This window comes from Manis javanica, chromosome 2, assembly GCF_040802235.1.
Source record: "Manis javanica isolate MJ-LG chromosome 2, MJ_LKY, whole genome shotgun sequence".
NCBI lineage: Eukaryota > Metazoa > Chordata > Mammalia > Pholidota > Manidae > Manis > Manis javanica.
In genome coordinates, this window is record NC_133157.1 from 182,680,335 (window position 1) to 182,699,231 (window position 18,897).

General features: G+C 43.5%; 1 protein-coding gene across 2 annotated transcripts in view; it reads left to right on the forward strand.

Annotated features, from left to right (window-relative positions):
• The window catches only part of MATN2 (matrilin 2), a 132,876-nt gene that overhangs the window by 55,738 nt on the left and 58,241 nt on the right, over positions 1 to 18,897 (forward strand). For both annotated transcript variants that reach the window (XM_017669448.3, XM_017669447.3), the window contains exons 4-5: positions 5,821 to 5,943; positions 18,341 to 18,463. In XM_017669448.3, the coding sequence (XP_017524937.3) occupies positions 5,821 to 5,943; positions 18,341 to 18,463 (246 nt within the window). The remainder of the gene's footprint in view (positions 1 to 5,820; positions 5,944 to 18,340; positions 18,464 to 18,897) is intronic.

Genomic DNA, 18,897 nt, shown 5'->3' on the forward strand with positions numbered 1-18,897 from the left:
GAGTCTCAAAGACCCCATCGGCCAGCTGGAGGATGCTGAGCAAATCAGAAAAATGGGGATTTTTACCTTCAGAGTGAAAAGTGTGAGCAGACCTCATAAACTTTAGATTCAGTGTGTGCTGTCTTGTGTTACAGTCAAATATGCAGAGGACCAGTAGGCTAGTCAGGTGGCCTCAGTTTGGGTGTGTGCTCCAGTTATCAGACAACAGTGATGAGCATCTTCCAAGATGCAGAAGACATCTCTGAGATTTTGAATGTCCCATTTGTTCCTTACACATTTTTTGAGCTGCCCTCTGATTGTAAACATCTAATTTTGTCCTGGATTAGGGACTTGCCGTTTAATACTTAAAACAGTTCTATGAAGCAGGTGCTATTATTATTCCCATTTTATGCAAGTGGAAACTGAGGCTTAGAAAAGATAAGCAACTTCAGGTGTCATAGTTGGAGATTCAGAGCTCCTACCCTCCATGGGCCAGGCTCAAGGGTTTCAGGCTGATGGGAAGTTGCCCTCGTCACAGAGAAATGGGATATTGGTTAGAGAAGTGTACACTTCAGAGACTTTGGAAAGTTACCTGGCACTGGGGGACCTCTGATCAAAGAATGCCTGGGTATGCCTGGGGCCTCCAGGAGAGCAATAAAGAGGAGATAATATTAGTCACTAACATTTCTTAATATTGATATGTACATGTGCTGTTTTGGGTGATTAGCACACGTTAATTCATTTTGGTCACAACACAAATCTGTGAAGAAGGTGCTCTTACAATTTACATTTTATAGAAGACTTAAGACCCACAGAGGTTCAGTAACTTGTCCAAGGTCACACAGCACTGAGTGGTAAAGATGAGATGTGAACCCAGGCATTCTGGCTCAGACTTTACATCTTAACCACAGGCACCACACAGACTTGAAAGATGAGTCGGAGTTTAAGGGCTAGAGATGCGTAGGGAGGGCAACTGCAGTAAGCCATGGAAGGAATGATATTTTCAATTATTTTTTCTATTAATTTAAAAACAATAAAGAGTTGGTCCAGATTCTCTGTTAATTTCATGACCTGCTAAGGAGATATGAACCACAGATTGAAAAATGCTGCTGGTGGGGGAGTGGAGGCCACGGTGCACCTGGGACAGGATTCAGAGGGAGAAGCTGGGGCCATTGCCCTTCAGGCTGGGAATCATTGCTGGATCTGTGGATCAGAGGAGGCAGGCAGTCTCCCAGTGTGATCAAGGCAGGAACCTTTATCTTACAATTAGGAAGATATTAGGCTCTGGAACCAGATTGCCACTGAGTGACAGTCCTGGTCCTGGCTCTCACTGGCTGTGTGGACATGAACTTGGGCACAGCGGTAGCTTTGTACCCATGGGCAGTGAATTCCCACACCAGCCACAGCAAGGGTGGTATTCCTGAGGTTGCATCCAGGCCACCCCTGAGACCACCAGAGAAATTTGGAGGCCAGATAACTGTGAATTGAGGCCCTGTCTACAATATGACCAAAACCTACATGTCCTGGGACCTGCCATTTTTGCCACCCAGTGAGAGGATGCTGAATTTAGGAGCTGAAAAATGAGTGTCTATCCTGAGCCTTCTGATGATTCACTGTAACCTAGGCAGGGCTGTTCTTAATCAACCTCTTGCTGTCTGTCTCATTAGCCTAGCTTGGTCTTTGGAGACTGGAGGGTGGCTGTTCCTGCCCTATTAGCTTCCCCCAACCCCCACTGCCCTGCCAGCCAGGGACAATGTAAGACCCTAACAGTGTTCTAAGATACACCTCTCATTAACCAGCAGGGGCAAAGTCTCCACTTACTGCAGGCCTATGAGGCCCAGTTGTTAAATGGGAGACCAGCTTGACTTCAACAGATGCTGACTTCACACACCCAGCAATCATTCCTTTCAAGACCCCCAGTCAGCCCCAGCATGTCTTTGATCATGCCTTTAGTCCTTCAAGCGTTCATTAATGAACATTTTCTGAGCATTCATATTTCCTAGTTAAAAAACCCAGCCTTGCTGGTGACTTAGCCTGCTGATTAGTGATTCCTTCCCCAGAACACAAAGCCTTGACCCAGCTTCAGTCCAGAAGGCCTTCTGAGAAATGAGTCCACTGGCCTGCCAGAGGACACAGGACTTTGTTGCCACTTCAGTCACACCGCAAAGGCCCATTCCATGGCAGCAAGGCATTTAGGGCCCAGATGCTCTTAGAAACACTGACCACTCATCTATAAAATTTTGCAGATGGAAAATCTATCTTAGTAAAAATGTTTGGGTTTCTTTTGCTTGAGAGTAACAAATTCAGCTTGAACTTGTTTTTAAAAGGATTATATTATATCACTCATGGAGGTAAGGCGAAGAATCATGCATGACAGCCCTGAATTATCTCCATCTCCCTCTGCTTGCTTTCCCTTCCTCTCTGGTCTGTGGGCAGAAAGCATGCTCCCTGTCAGCTCCCTAGTTGTACCTGCCCTCAGTTTAAGCCCCACTTTTTGCAGTTCTAGTTCCTTAATGCCAAAAAAGGAGTCCAGTTGTCAGAACATGTACCAATCAATGGCATCCAGACGTAGGGCTGCCTCACACCAGCACAGCAGCTCCCACAGTTACCATGCATTTGGTATGAGAAGGGAGGATGCTTTCTAGAAAAGGACTGCTAAGCAAAGTGAGTTTCTCTACTGAGAGTCACTAGACACCTGCCATTCATGCCTTTATTCTACAGATAAAGAAATAAGAAATAGGTCTAAAAGGACTAGCCCAATGAACTAAACTTCTCTCTCTTGTTTGAGGCAGAGGAGAACTACAACACATGCCTTCTGTCTTCTAGTCTGGTGCTCTTTCCATTATACTAAGTTACAGTCTCCTGGTTCCAATTTCTTTTATGGTACATGGCCAAAATGAGCCTTAGCAACAAGCTGTCACCCCAGAACCTGATGCAATAGTTCTTTTAATAAACCCATTTGACAGGTGAAAAAAGTGGAGTTTAGAGAAATTAACTAATTTGTACAATGTCATATATAGTGGCAAAACTGAGTTTCAGGCAGTCAATTTCCAGGAACCACCCTCTGCCACTGTGCTGCCTGCTCCCTGACAGATACTCTCTCTGCCTGTCATCTCCTCTCTCATTTTGTCTACCAGGGTCCTGGTGAGGAAATGGGCACCAGGTACATCACTTGGGTCTCACACCAGTGAGATCACCAGTGGATCACTGCTGAGAATTTTGTTGCCTAGACTTTAGACTTCCTTCATTGGGGAGGAAAACAGTGACACACTGAGAGTTCTTCAGGAATGCCCATCCCTGTGGGTAATTTGACTCCAACAGTCCAGGAAAAGAAGAGAGCCTTCCAGGGTACAAAGCAAATGCAAATTAAAAACAAGATAATGATTTTTCCCTCACAGGACTGTCAAAAACATACCATTTAATAATCCCTGGTGCTGAGGTTTTGAGGGTCTGGAAATCTTGACTCTCCTGCATTGCTGGGTGAGCCACCTTGCAAGGCAATTAGGCTACATCTATTTAAATGAGGACCCAGTCCCAGAGAAGCAGTTGCATGTGTGCTCAAGGAGATGTGTTTGAAAATGTTCATCACAGCATTGTGAAAGGAAAATCGAGAACTGCTCAAATGTCAACTAATAGAGAAATGGCTAAATAGAATGAGGAATAGTCATGTCGAATGGCTCAAACAACCGAAAGGAATAGACTGGATCTAACATACTTGATCAAACATAAGACGTACAGTCGATTCTCATTATTCTCAGTTACTATGTTCTATAAAGTCACAGTGAATGATGAATTAGTGAATACCAAACCATTGTTCCTAGGGGAAATACAGTTAGGTTCCTGCAAGCCTCTGGTCACAACATTTTTGTCAACTAATCTTGTTTTATGTGTTTCTGCTTAAAGACACTTTATTTAATATATATTGTTGATTTATTAACATTGAACTCACAGCCAGCAGCACTATTACTCATGCCTGAACAAAATTTATCTAACACACATTTTCTCCATAACTCATATCATAGCCTTCTTGCACTTAGGAACACCAGACACACTTCACTTCAGCAAACACGAGCACGTTAGCTCTATGCTTGGAGCTGTTTTAAACAGCAAAGTCACCAGCAAAAAGGAAAAAATGCAAAAAAACATGGCACTAAATAGACCTCAGAAAAGCCACTTGTCTCCAGTCTGAGAGCTGAAACAGGAAGGCAGGGCATGTCCTCGTTCTCCTTAGCTAGGAACAGATGCATCAGGTGACTCATATCTTTCCTGGCTCTGAGCAAGTCCGCAAATGACTGTGAAAGCACTGTGAGGACTGGTTTTAGAGTTACAAATAAACTTTAGTGAGTAGGTGAGTTCACAAATGTGGAATCTGTGAATAATAAGGATCAAACTTATGTCTTCACATTTTAACATCTCCCAAATAGGGGTGCATTTTAGATTCTATGTAAGATAATATTTAAACCAATACAGATTGGATCTGTGATTAATGTTGGTTGAAAAACCAAGCTGAAGATCAATATGCATAGCATGAACCCGCATATGTTACATAAAAAAAAAACAAAACACCAGGCTTCTCTTTTGCTACCTATGGTTAACATGTATCAATCATTCCCCTGGATACTCTTCTAAGCACTTCATCATCATAATTATTTTAACTCTTACAAGGCCCTTATGAAGTAGCTGCTGTTTTTAATCCCCATCTTATACAAAGAGTATAAGAAAATTGCCCAGGGTCATAAGAACAAATATTTCTTTCACACAGAGGTAAAAATGACTAGTTGGATTTAATCTCTGAATTTACTGAATGTTACTTGTATCTTAACAGGAGTTAAACACAGACAATCATGAACTAAGAACAATCTTTCTAAATTGTGTTGTTATGAAATAACGTTTTACTCCCCAAGTTCATTTATTGCCCACCGTATTTCTTACTTAGAAGTAAAGAGACATATACTTAAGATAGACCAATAGTTTCATCTGTAGCTGAATTTTCCTAAGTACTGGATTCTTAACTTTTGAAAGCCTCTTTTATTTTAGATTCACAAAAATATATTTCTACATATGGACATCTTTTATGTTTATGAGAACACTTGCATAACTAGTACTTTGTTTATACTGATGCTCGCTAATTTTAAATATGCTGAAGTTGAAGTACACTGAGTAAAGTCATAAATTTAGATGTAAAAAACAAGAATTTTTATGAGCTTCAGACAGACGTATGCAAGAATCAATGTATTGGAAAGCCAGGTACTTCAGAAACTAAATGCAAAAATACTTTCAAGTGAGGCAAACAGATTCTGGAAATATGAATGCATTTTTACTCCAAAAATTTTTGTATAACACTTTTGCTTATTAAAAAATTACCTTACTCTTGGGATTTATGATCCTGAGAAACAATTGATTCATTCCCCCATTTTACTAATAGCTTTTCCTCTAGCCCTATTCCTGCTTATTGAAAATCCAGATCAGCCAAGGCCCCCGCTGGTCTCAGAAAACTTCTAATCCCCCTGCCTACCAATAAGCAATCAACTGAACTCTGAAATTTCTGTTTTTGTAGTCTGTTTTTACCTGATGTAGTTGGATATCAGCAACTTCATATGGCTCAGCCTACATCATTTCCCTTTAAGCCTCTGTGGCTCTTTATGTATATATTGCTGATGGCATTTATGTAAAACTGTCTTGTCTGACCAGAGACTGTAACCCCCTTGACAGTAGGTGCTGCAGCTTGTCGGTACTGCTTTCTCCTTCACAGAGTAGGTTCTGGACACATGTTTGTGGGGTAGCTGAAGTTAGGCAGGAAAGGCATCATCATTGCCTTAATTTGTTTATCTTCCCTTGCAGCCGTCCACATGTGCACCATTCTGGAGCATAACTGTGCCCACTTCTGCATCAATACCCCTGGCTCATACGTCTGCAGGTGTAAACAAGGATACATCCTCAACTCGGATCAGATGACATGCCGAAGTAAGATTGCTCTGCTCGTGTCTCTCTACTGCCCTCCTCTGCCCTCCTGCTCTCTCTTCTTGTATCTGGGCCCTTTTAATTCATCTGTGGCCCTTCACCCAACTGAATCATCATCTCCCTAAAGATAGAAATGAGGTTTTATAACTCATATATGACCCTCAGCTGTATCAGCACAGTGCCTGGGCCAGAGCCTGGCACATAGTTGGGCAATCAGGAAATGTTGGGAAGATCTTTAGATGCACCTTCTCAGAAATAGGTCCTTGTCAGAAAATTCAAGGACACCTCCTTGAATTCATGACTTGGTGTCCTTTACTTCCAAGTGGTTCTTCAGGGGGAGCCGCCGGAGAGCCGTTTCATTCACTGTCTCAATTTGCTGTACCCTGAGGAATTGTTTCTGTATTTTGTTCTCGTGTCTGAAGTGTGGATTTGCGATGAGTTATTAGCATCAGCTGGGAATGATTATGCGTGCTCTGGTTAGAGGCATGCAGGGATCTAATTCCTCTGGTGAGGGACACTGCAAGTCTCCTAAATAAAAAAAGATCAAACAGATAGAAAGTGCTGATAGAACTCACCTTTTCTCTTTTTGGCCAAGCACCCAAATTAGATCATGTACTGGCATATGAGCCTATACTGCCGAGATAATCTGCCTCTTAAAGGAGAGAATTACCCATATGCTGAGTGATGTGTCTATATATTTGCTTAAGTTGTAAGTGAAGTCTCTGTAGTAGCCCATAGACAACCACGTTACTAAAGCAGGCATCCTCACGACATGAGGAAGACCTGCGCACATGGGAGTGAATAAAACTCAGCTAATTTGACGCATAGTTCATGAGATGCATAATTGTTATTATACCACATTTTAAGCAATTAAGCAATACTGGAAAGCAGTTTGCACAAATGGCTGTAATTAGTATCACATTTAGAGAGCCAAACCACATTTTCCTTCTCACTTTTCAGTTTTAGGGTTGAGAGTGTTTGACTAGAGGCTTCCCTGCCAAGATTAGGTAACATCTGCATGAATCCTCCGGTGGTGTGGTCTGGGGAAGTCCAAAGCCCTTGGACTCTGTGAATCCCAGGAGTCTCCATGTTCTTTGGCTCCACTCAGACCCCAGGATCCCAGGTTGTTGAGTGCAGCCTGAATCATCCTCATCTTCTGCTTGAACCTCTGACCCTTCTTCAATTTCCATAACAAAAATCACTCACACCAAATATTCATAGGTTTAACTGAATTTACTGGAGAACTGGGGTAGCCCAAGCAAGGTCACCTCACACAGTGCTCAGCAAACAACCTAAACATCTCTCTTAGACATGCCCCATCCTCCGCAGGCTCTCCACACCCACTGGGCTCCTGGTAGAAGGCTCAGCCTCCCACCTCCTTGCTAATGCCCTTCCTAGCCTTCCCTTCTTAGGAGCACAAGAAATTCCTTGTCTGTCCTTGTCTCAAGCCCCAGTGATCCACTGGGCTCTGGGCATCTGCCGATGTCCATTTCCCATGGGCTGGCTTAGTCAAGCCAGAGGAATTTTGAGACCAGCAAATAAAAAATAAAAAAGTTCTCCCCTCATGTCATGAGCAAGGCTTTCCTCACATACCAGGCTTTGTCAGCCCCTGCCTGGTCCACCTCTCTGGCCCCCAGGCTCTCCTGAGTGCTGGTCTGGCCTTGCTTCCCCCTGTCTAGGGTTGTGGGTGCAGATTGTGAGGCAGAAACTTCCTGGGCTTCAGAGAGACTGATCGGGTGGAGGAGTAGGCAGGCCTGGGTAGACCAGGGCAGTGGTTCTCTAGCTTCAGTGACTAGAGAAGCACCCTGGAAGCCTACCCCAGGGCTCCACCCTTGGATTCAGAGTCTACAGGTCAGGGGTGGGGTCAGTGAACTTCTGACACAGATTGCTGCCACATTTTGAGGTTCACTGGCATTAGGTAGTGAATGGGGCAGGGGAAAGGGCTTCGAATTAAGAGAGTAGGGACAGAGCTGGAGCCAGGGCTCTGCCACCCCCTCTGACCCAGCCCTCCAGTCCCCGGGAAGCAGTTAAACTACCTTTACTATCAGCACCAGACTTAGCTTGATATGTGCAGTCACGAAGAGCAGCTCTCTCTCTCTCCCAGTAAAAGATAGTAACTCTTTTGCCTGCATGGCTGAATTGTATACCAGTGGCCTTATGGAAAGAGCAGTGTCTTTATAGTCTGCACACCTGAGTGTGAATCCTGACATTCAGACTGTGTCTGTCTGAGTTGGTTATTTATGCTCCTTGACTCAACTTCCTTATCCATAAAATGGAAAGTGACAAATTAATACCTATCTCATCATTAAATCCTTATTAGCCCTTGGTTTTGGTCTGGTGGATGGTTAAAAATTGTGCCAAGGGCAGGCTGGGCTATACCCTGACCTCTGTTTATGGGCTGCTTTCAGGAACCTGTCCCTGCCAACACCAAGAGAGATTCAGTGGGCCTGGAGAGGAATGAGACACAGCTGTCTCCATTTTTGATGCTGTAAGATGTGCCAGGCAGTATGCAAATTGCTGCAAATAAAATAGTGAATAAAACTTCAATGTTTCTGCTCCCTTGGAGCTCACATTCTTGCATGAAAAGTAAATCAAATAAACAACCAAGGTAATTGCAACCAACAGTGATTACAGCCCATGCCCACTTTGGTGTGCTGTGCAAGAGGTCAGGCCTAACTGTAGCCACTTATTAAGTGTTCACCATGTGCCAGGAGCTCTCCTGAGTGCTTTATATCTGTTGGCTCATTTAAGTCTGCCAATGAACTCTTAAAATACACTTTATCATTCTTATTTTACAGATAAGGAAAATAAGGTACAAAAAAAAGGTTAGACAATTTAGGCTACATGGATAGTAATGTCACCAACCAGAACCCAAATCCTGTTATGTGTGACTCCATATTCCTAGCTCTTAACCACCATTTGAAACTGTCCCGTGATCCTTGAGAGCACCTAGATGGCACCAGGACCACCCTGCACCCAGAGAGGCTTCTCCCAGCCCAGGGGAACAGCTGGATTCACAGACTCATTGATTCTAGAGGAGACTCAGAATAAATTCACCAGGACTAACATTCAAGTGATTGTCATTCCTCTATGTCTATACTACCAACAGCTGTGATACTGTCACTGAACAGAATGATTGTGAGGAGGTTTCTTAGGTGACTGCCTTTACACACACACACACATATACACCCAGTATGTACCAGTCTCTATTCATACCCTGTCTCTGTGGAGAGAAGAGACAGATGGAGCTAATTCATAGGTTCCTCAAGTGGAAAATGGACCTTGGCTGTCAGACTTCTAGCTCCCTAACCCATGTGACCCAGGAATTCTGTTCCCCTTGCTGTCCCTGATGGGTGATGGTGCATGTCCAACCCTGTCGCCCATCTGGGACACCAGGTCACTGCGGAGCATCTGCTTCCCACTCTAGACAGTCTGGATCAGTGATCCAGCTGAAATCCCACTCTATGTTTTCCACCTTTCATTCTTTCTCTGCCATCTGAAGCCATATCCCCAAAAGTGTATTTCCTTTTCCAAATAAAAAGAGAAAATCCTTTGATTATTGAAGAATGTTATCCCCCTGCTACCTGCTCCTTTTAATCTTTTCTTTTTCAGGAAAAGCATAAACACATCTTTATGTATTTATGGTTTGGGGACTTGGTTTGGGGTCTCTTCACTGTCCAGATAACCCTCTTCTGGACAACAGTTGGTCTGTGTCTCAAACTATGCCCTTCCAAAGACGAGGTTAAACACATTAAGTATTCTTACCTTCAATGTTCTGCCCATATGAACTATTTGGGATGTACCAGAGGTCAACACTGTGGATTCTTCTGGCCTCCAAAAGTTGTCCCCATCCAATACGGTTACATGGGATATATGCAGAGGTGCTAGCATTGGGCTCAATAGCCATTCAAGTCCTTCCCTTTCCCTATTTAAAAAAATGGGGGAAAGCATCCTCATGAAGTGTGCCTGTCTCCGCATATCTGCTTTCCTACCATTCCCTTCCCCTTGAATTACTTTTCCACTAACAAGAAAGAACTTTATCTCGTTTCCTTTTCTTTCTTCATTTTTTTAAAACAAGGAAGTGCCCTTCCTTTCTCTCCCTTCCATATGTATGGAATTTTATAAAATGGCAACCAATCTATGTGACAGACAGCAGACCAGTGGTTCCTGGGGTCAGGCGGAGAAGAGAAAAAAAGGGATTAAAAAGGAGCATTAGGCAGCATTGGGGTTTGGGGGTGATGGATATGTTCACTGTCTTGATTATGGTGCTAATAAATTGATAAGCCAAATTTATCAAATTGTGTACTTCATGTGAAGTTTATGTTAACTGAATATTTAAATATGTGCAGTTGTATGCCACTTATAACTTAATAAAGCTAATATAGATATAGTCAGAACAAAGTGGTTTTGGATAAAAGGCTGGAAAAGAAGAGATTGGAGGAGGAGTACTGGGGCCGACGGGGAAGGCACTGTGGAAGAGGGGCCTTCTAGCAAGTCAAAGAAGAGACCTGTAGGGCTTGTTGCCTGCGGGGGTGAGCCTGGCTACCTGTCTGGAATAGTTCGTGTGGGGTGTTAGTGGGGGTTAGGGAAGGGCTGTAAGCTGGAACAAACTGTGGAGTGATTGACCTTCAAGCTGAGTTCTAGCCACAGTCATTGGTGAGTAGGGAGACTGAACACAAGATGTCAGGGGTAAAACCACAGTTTAGTAATTGAGTCTGGCAGTAATATACACATGGAATTAGAATTAGGTAGCATGGGGACAGAATTACCATCCATCTATCCATCCATCCATCCATCCATCCATCCATCCATCCATCCATCCATTCATTCATGTATTTATTCATTCAATATTAATGGATTCCCCTCTATGAGCCAGATATGCTTATGGGAGAAAAATGAGTGTTTCTATTATATGTTTGAGTCCCAAGAAAAGCTCAGATCTTGGCTTCCCTTGTGCTCTGCACCTGTGGAGCAGAATATGACTGAACTCTAATCAGCTCAGTCAATTCAATGCATGTGTCTCTTACACCCATAGACTTAGGAGACTACAGCAGTAATCCCCATCCCAGGGGTTTGTGACATAAAATGGGGAATAGTGGATGGGAGATCGTGGTAGAATTTTAGGCTGACAGATAACTGTACAGAGGAGACCTGGTTTTGAGAGAGAACTAGTGAGTCTGGGAAGGAGCACACAAGTGGTTGGGTGCAGCTGGCGATGGAAAATCAGAGTTCAAAGACAGTGGGCTGGATGTGCTTGGTGGTGGTGGCTGACCCTGAAAACAGATGGAATCTTGGAGGGAGGAAGGTCGTCCAGAAAGGGAAGGGCGGGTCTGAGCGCTGGGGCAGCGCACAGTCAGAGGCTGGGGGAAGAGCGGAAGAGCCAGCCGGGGGCGCACACGGAGCAGGGCCTGCAGCCGCAGGATAGAGGGTACCGCGGGCCTGCTGCGCGGAGTCAGTTCGGTCTTGGAGCTCCCTCCTAACCCTGGCTGCTGGGCCCGGGAACTTGGACACCGTTACGTGCAGTTTGCTCAACCTTGGCTGTGCCAGGACACAGGATTAAGGGGGAGAAAAGGGAATCTGGGATAAAGAGAGCCCCATGAGAGACATGGGAGAAACGAGCTGACTAAATGTGAGTGGAGGAATGCCAGTAGTGAAAGAATCATTACACATCAGGGGGAAATGAATTCGAAATTAGTACAGCTTCTTCTCTGCTTTCCTATTTTCATAAGAACCTAGACAAGTGGTTCTTAAAGTGCAGTCCCCCAGAGAGCGGCTTCAGCTTTGCGGGTAACTTGTTAGAAATGTGAATTCCCAGGCCCTCCCCTCCCCCTACTGAATCAGGGACTCCGGAGGGGGAGCCTGGGAACGTGTGTTTTAACAAGCCCTCGCGGGGATTCTGTTAGAAGCTCATGTTTGAAAACCACTGATCTAGATATTTTAAACTAGATCTCTCCCTGGGACATCCACTCAGTAGGGGTTTCTACTAAGAACGTGATGATGTGACCATTTGGAAATTGCCAAGTGTTTTCCAAGAGTAGGGCATTATTTGCTCATGTTTATTTATTATTTTGGTCAACCTTACTCAGTCAGATTGACTTCTGCGTTAGGACTTTATTTGGGGGATCCTCCCCACGTTGCTTTTCTCTTCTCAAAAGAAAACTAAAATCATGTTAGTGAATAGGAGAATCGATGAAAAAGCACTATTTTCAGGTCGCAGGTCGCAGCTGGAGTTTGCCTGAAAGGACAGGGTCTTCTTGTGACACTGGGTTTGTTTTGTTCCTTTCAGCATAGAAGCACAAGGCTGGTGACTCACATTTACTGTTAAAAGTCTTTAATTCCAAACTGCAGCTGTCAAAATAAGATTAGTGCTTTCAGACATGGTGGATGAAGGGGGATGGTCCCCAAAACGCAGGCTTGGGTTTTGCCGGCGTTTGCAAAGTCCTAACTCTGAAGGAGCTTTCACGTTAGAGCAGGAGGAAATTCTGCTGTTTTCCCACTTGAGTGAAATAACAATCCTAATAACACATTCATTCCTCTTATCTCTTGCTGCGATAGATAATTTTTTATTTCTACATCGCAGGCTCAGTAACAGCAGAAGCTATGAAAAAGTGGAGTGTGTCTTTAAAGGTATTCATTTTGCTTTAACTCCAAAGGAGAGATTAAACTGTTGGTGTCAAAAGCATGCAGTGTGGCTTGTCTAAAATTCCGAAAAGTCAGTAAAAACCCTTTGATTTCACCCAGGATGATGTCAGCTGCAGAAGCCACAGTTTTTGTCCCATTCTCCTTGTCCAGTGTAACCAGATGAAAGTTTTCCAAGTTCTCAGGGCCAAGGTACTGTGCCAGGGTTTTGAGATCATAAATGAAGGAAGGCATTTACATCTGGGTGCATATGAACCTCAGGGGATAGAATTGGGCATGACTTTGGGGCTCGCAGTTGTCAAACCCTCATGGATTTATTTCACCTGGGAACACTGGGCAGACACAGTTTAACATCCCTCCTAAAATTCTCCAGGAACTAAGAGGAGCAAGCACATTTTGCTGTCTGCCAGCTTTATACTAAAAATCGCTGTCTGGCAAGACATTGCTTAAGTTTGGTGAGATCTTTTGTCATAAAACTAAAAGTTGCCTACTTTGCTGTATCAGATCAACTCAGCATAGAACTCACAAAACAAAACTTAGCCAAAGATATTTTGATGTTATTAAAGAAACCTGAGTCTGAGGCCCATTTGCAGGGTTTTCATAGGCACTCAGTGAAGTGACATTATGTAAGATTGTGAGGTAGACAACATGTGGTTGGGGTTCACCTCTGCTCCATGCCTAACTAGGCCTGCACCTCCAAGACCTTTCTTTCCCCCGTCTAAGAAAGAAGGACCTACCATCTTTTAGGTGCTCTCTGGCCCCCAGGCTCTCCTGAGTCTTTTAGGTGCTTTACTTACCTATATTGTCTCATTTAGCCCTGAAATAAGATATTTTCTCCACACAAGTATTGAACCTCTATGAAAACTGAATCTCATAGAAATCAGTTACATGAAGTCCTAAGTAACCTAGCGGAAGTCAGGTCTGGCTGCAAAGGCAGTATTCTTTTTTCTTTTCATTCTATGATTGCCTCACTCCTAACCTGTCTAAAGAGACATAACTGCTTTAGTCTTCTCCTCCAAGGTTCAATTCCCTTGATCCCTGCTTTTTCATATTTCCTCCCTCAGGTCCATGTATAAAATAATTTTTTCAGTGAGACCCCCTTCTGACCACACTATTTAAAGCAGAAGCTCCCATCTCTCCATACTCCCAACTCTCTTTTCCTGCTTACTTTTGTTCCATGGCACTTGTAAGACTTAACATAACTTATGGTTTTACCTGTTGGTTTTGTTTATGTCTGGCCCCTGTCCATGGTGTGCTGGTAAATGTTAAACAATCAGATCTTCAGAGGGGAAAAAAATTCCAATCTGTAATGTGCACCAATTCTTGTGGTGTAAATACTGCCACCATGGCTGGTTTCAAGCTACCCACCTAGCCTTGCTGGATGCAGACCTGGGAAAAGTTGTGCGGAGCATCATGTGAGTTGTAGGAACTGGCTCCCATGCACCGCTGGCCCCCATGCAGGGAACAGCTCCACGGGACAGGGATAGATCGATTAATTGATTTTTTAAATCTATTTTATTCACAGTTATTTTCCCAGCACTTTGAACAGTCTGACAAATGAATGAATGACTGGTTGAATGAATTCAGTCATTCAAATATATTCTTAAAAATTGACCTCATGCCAGATACCATGCTAGATACCTGAGCTGGAGCACTGAGCAAAACAAGTGCTGCCCTCATCTGAGGGGAAAGAGACATTAAATAATCACAAGTTAAGTGTTAAATTATAATTGTGGTATGGCAAACTATGAAGTGGAACTTGTCCTCCAGACTACGAAGTGGGACAGGGAGTGGTCAAACACCCCAGCACACTGGAACAACCTACCACCCCTCCAAAATCCCAAGCCCACCTCTGAAGGTGGGGCAGGAGCAGGCTTCCTGGATAAAGTGACCGACTGAAATTTGAACCGTGAGTGGGGGTCACCAGGTAGAGAAGGCTTGGAAGGATAATGGGACGCCTGAATCCAGTGCTTCTCCCGTCCTCCATGGTTTTATCGCCTGTCAGTGAAATCAGCCCAGGCTGTAAGATAAAGAAGTGCTGTTTTTCAAAAGCATAAGGAGTCATCCAAAAGCATCTGTTTTTGTTTCAGATGGAAGTAACCATTGCCAGAAAAACAATGTTGTTTTGTCAGAACCTAGACTGTATTTATTCCTTTGTCTTTGTTTAATTAAATTAATTCCTCAATGGTTTCCCTTGGGACGGTACAGATCGGCAGTGGCCATAAATCCCCAATGTTCTAAAAACAGTTTGGAAAGATGATACACGTGAAGCCAACTGGCAAACTTGCTGTTTGTGGGGCCATTTTTCTGGAATGGAAGCGATAATCCTCCTTTTCCTACCACACTTTGCATCCTCACGTGGTGTCTGCAATTCTTTCAGCCACTTGGAGAAGGGACCAAGGGCAGGAATAATTCTGAAATTTCTTGAAAGAGGAAGCTGGGCCTGGAGATCTCAGTTAGTAAAGGGGGAGACTAACTCCTGGATCTGGGCACCTTCCCCTCGGATGATGGTGGGGAGGTTTTATCCAGTAGGTTCAATGATTCTCAACCTGACTGCACACTGGAGTTGTCTGGGGCACTTTAACAAACTCTGCTGCCTGCATCCCACCCCCAGCCAGTGTGATTTAAGAGGCAAGGGGCCTGGGCATCAGCAATTTTCAAGAAGTCCCCAGATGGTTCTAACTGGCAGCTGAGGCCAGGCCCTACAGCTCTTGTTCACAGGCTGTCCTGCGGGTGTCCCAGCTCTGTACCGAACAGAATAAACATTTCTTTGCCTCTCTACCTACCCTGTCATGGGGAGTCTTTTGGGGGAAAGACACTGCTTCAAGGTCCTGGTTCATTGCTTTGGAAATGCTACTTTCAAAGGGGTTTTTTTTTTTGTAACATATTGATTTTTTTCATGATTATAAAAGCTTGTTTTAAACTTTTGTTAGAAAATTTGAAGACACATCATTATAAATAAAAAAATAAAAATCACCTCTATTCCCACCACTCCTTTGTAACCAGTCCTGTGTGACCACTGTTAGGCAGGATTCCTGCTGGACACAGAGCAGAGGCAGAGCAGCAGCTGGAACAGAGCAAGGGGGTCCCGGCAGAGAAGCTCCTGCCCCTCCACTCAGAGATGGGCTTGGGGTTTTGGAGAGCCAGGTTGTTCCAGTATTTTGGGGTGTCCTATTCCAGCCATGAGGACTTTGTGGGGGGACTCTCTTTCCAGTTAGGGAGCTTGGAGTCTAGCAAGGGAGACGCAGTAAATATATCACTGCCGAAGTGCTTATGTAATTAACATTGTGCCATGCCAAGAGGGAAAATACAGGGTGCACTGATAGCAAATGCATGAGGACAGAAGCCTTGTAGAACACAGGAAGGTCCTTTCATATCAAGAGATTAATTTTTCCATCAACATGCAAGTAAACCAAAGCTGTTTCAGGGTGGAATTCAGAAAACTACTGCTGTTCCCAAAGCAAGCAGTGATTTTCATTTAACTGTGTTGGAAGTCCTTCAAGTTTCCCAGACCTGAGGGAAGCTGTGATGCTGCAGGTGATCCTCCTACAGCAGAATCAGGCAGAATCCCCGACCTCCCTTTGTGAGGATCTCAGCTTGAGTGGTCCCCACTGCCCATGGAATGGGGCGCAGGCTGCTCGGCTTGCTTTCTGGTCCTCTGCCATCTGCTGTCAACTGGCCTTCCCATCCTCCTTCCTGCTGCTTCCCTTGGAATTCCGGGAGTGGAATTCAACTACCACGTCTGTCCTGCTTTCCTCCTCTGCACATTCACTCACACTGTCCCCTCCCGCAGCCCCATTCTCCATTCTCTCATGCTTACTGGCCAGCCTTCTCCTATCCACCCTTGATGGGCTGTAATCTGTCCCCATTCTGAACTCCCATTGTTCTGCCAGCATCTCTCTTGTGGATTTCTATCATGCTGTCTTGTATTTTAGTTATTTAGGGTGCATCTGAGAGCCACTCTAGCCTTTCCAGTCCTCTATGGGGGCTAGTTTATTCTACCTCAGGACCTTTGCATTTGTAGTTCCTTCAGTCAGAAATACGCTTCCTAGAGCTTCACATTATACTAACCCTTTTGTCTGGTTCACCTCTACATCCCCAGTGCCTGGGACAAAGCAGGTGCTTCACTCATTGAATAAATGAAGAGTATCCTATGATTCAGATTTTTCTTAGATCTTTGGCTTAGGCTTGTAACTAACTGTAGGTTTTGTCATTTGTTAATTATTCACTATGCTTTTTGCATGAGCTGAAGCTTTTTTTTGGTTATTGGTGTTTTTTTTAATATCTAAATCCATTGGAAAACTCAACTGGAGTTCCCAATTGGAAATCTAAGATATATAAATACTGGTGAGAGGTAAATGTATTTGCATCTATAATTATATTTTCATCTACTTTATTGATTTGGAATGAAAATACTTCCTTTAGCATTTTCAAACCAGAATCCTTATTTATGAAATCTTAGACTTAAGCATGTTTAATGCTGTGATGCAGATTTTATTTTTAAAAATTATTTAATGGATTTAATAGAAATGATGAATATATCAGCTTTTATCTTTTTATCAATTTTATATTTAATATTTATTTAAAAGCATGGTAAACTGTAAAACTCAAAGACCTAGGAGATTACATTAATTTGTACCTTTTGGATTCAGGGATTAATCAAGCTTTCTAGTTAATTGAGTTTTTACCATAGCTATCTTAGTTATAACTTTTAACCAGAGAAAACTCTTTTTAATACATTCAATCCTTTAAATGCTCTCTGACATTTCCAACTATAATGGTAAAGTTGCTGGAAGAGCTAGTTATCAACACAAGCTGTTCTCCTTGCTAAGAAATAATGTCATCATGCCAGCCTGTTTCAGCAAAGGAGAGATGGATTGAAAATGCCTTTAACCCTTCCATCTGAGACATTCTTAGTTCCACTGTAGCAAATGCACTCATGTGAGTGCATTCTTATATTGCAATTGAGTAAGTAGCCAGGGCTCAGTGCTGTGTGGACACATAAAAAATATTTGACAAAACAGGACCGCTAATAATCATACATCCATTTCTGCCTAGTAATCTTTGTTACATCTATCTAACCTCCTTTGGTTTCCCATTTTCCTCACTTGTCACTGGGATAAATACATAGCATGCAAAGAGGATTTTCAAAGGGACTGATGCTGACCTGGGAATTAAGGGCTATTCTTAGACCTGACTTGTTTTTTGTAGAATGGCAGGTCTTTTTACTGTGCCCTCTTTCACTTTCCCCATCTGCAAAATGTCAAAGACAGCATCAGATTATCCTGGTGCAAATTGGTGGGACTGTGATTAGTTCTCAAAGAATAGGAATGGTACTTGATGTTGACAAGTGCAAATGCCTGTTATGATAACACAGAGTTCTCAAGGACCATCAAAATGTTTCAGAGCATTCCCACTGATGGAAAATACAAACTGATGTTAGTTTAAAATTATCTGATGCATTTAGTGGAGGTGAGTAATTCCAACTTTGAAACACATGCCTTTATTTATACATAGAAACTCACCAAAATGTTAATCGTGGTAACTCTGGCTGATGGGATTCCAGGTAGGGGGATTCCAGGTAGATTTTCTTGTATATGCTTTTCTGTGTTTTCCAAATTTTCCACTGTGATCATATATCAGTGCTTACAGTGTCCATAAATGTTATTTTAACAAGTGCTGTAGAGTTATCTGTTGCCGGGGCCTGTGCTAAGGGCCACCTCCTTCAGAGCCATGTTCTAACGTTGTGGCTTTGCCTCAGTCCAGGATCTGTGTGCAGCAGAGGACCACGGCTGTGAGCAGCTCTGTGTGAATGTGCTGGGCTCCTTTGTCTGCCAGTGCTACAGTGGCTATACCCTGGCCGAGGACGGGAAGAGGTGTGTGGGTGAGTATTTGGTGCAGCCTTGCTTATTAGTGAGGGCAAGTTGAACATAGTAAGGAAGGGTGGGGTGGGCGCGTGGTTAAGGCCACATAATGCTTTCCTTTGGTCTAGTTAGCCAGAATTTGAACTTTAAAGTCCTCATTTATGGCTGAGCTTAGCATTTTCTCATTCTGGGTCCTCAGTAAAAGGCATATTTATGATAATCTGTGTAAATATAATTGTCTGTTACTGCATCCCTTGAAAAGGATGGGGTGGATTTTCATAAAATTTGGAGGGTACGTTTCTGATAACCTGACTGCAGTATAGCTCATGTGTTGTGCATGAAATTCACTTGGTGGTGGGTGAGCTGCTGGGTGGCTCCTCAGGGATGTAGGCAGCCTTCCTCCTAATACGAATCTGCAGTTCAGTGATAGGCCCAAGCACCTGCCAGGTGTTGG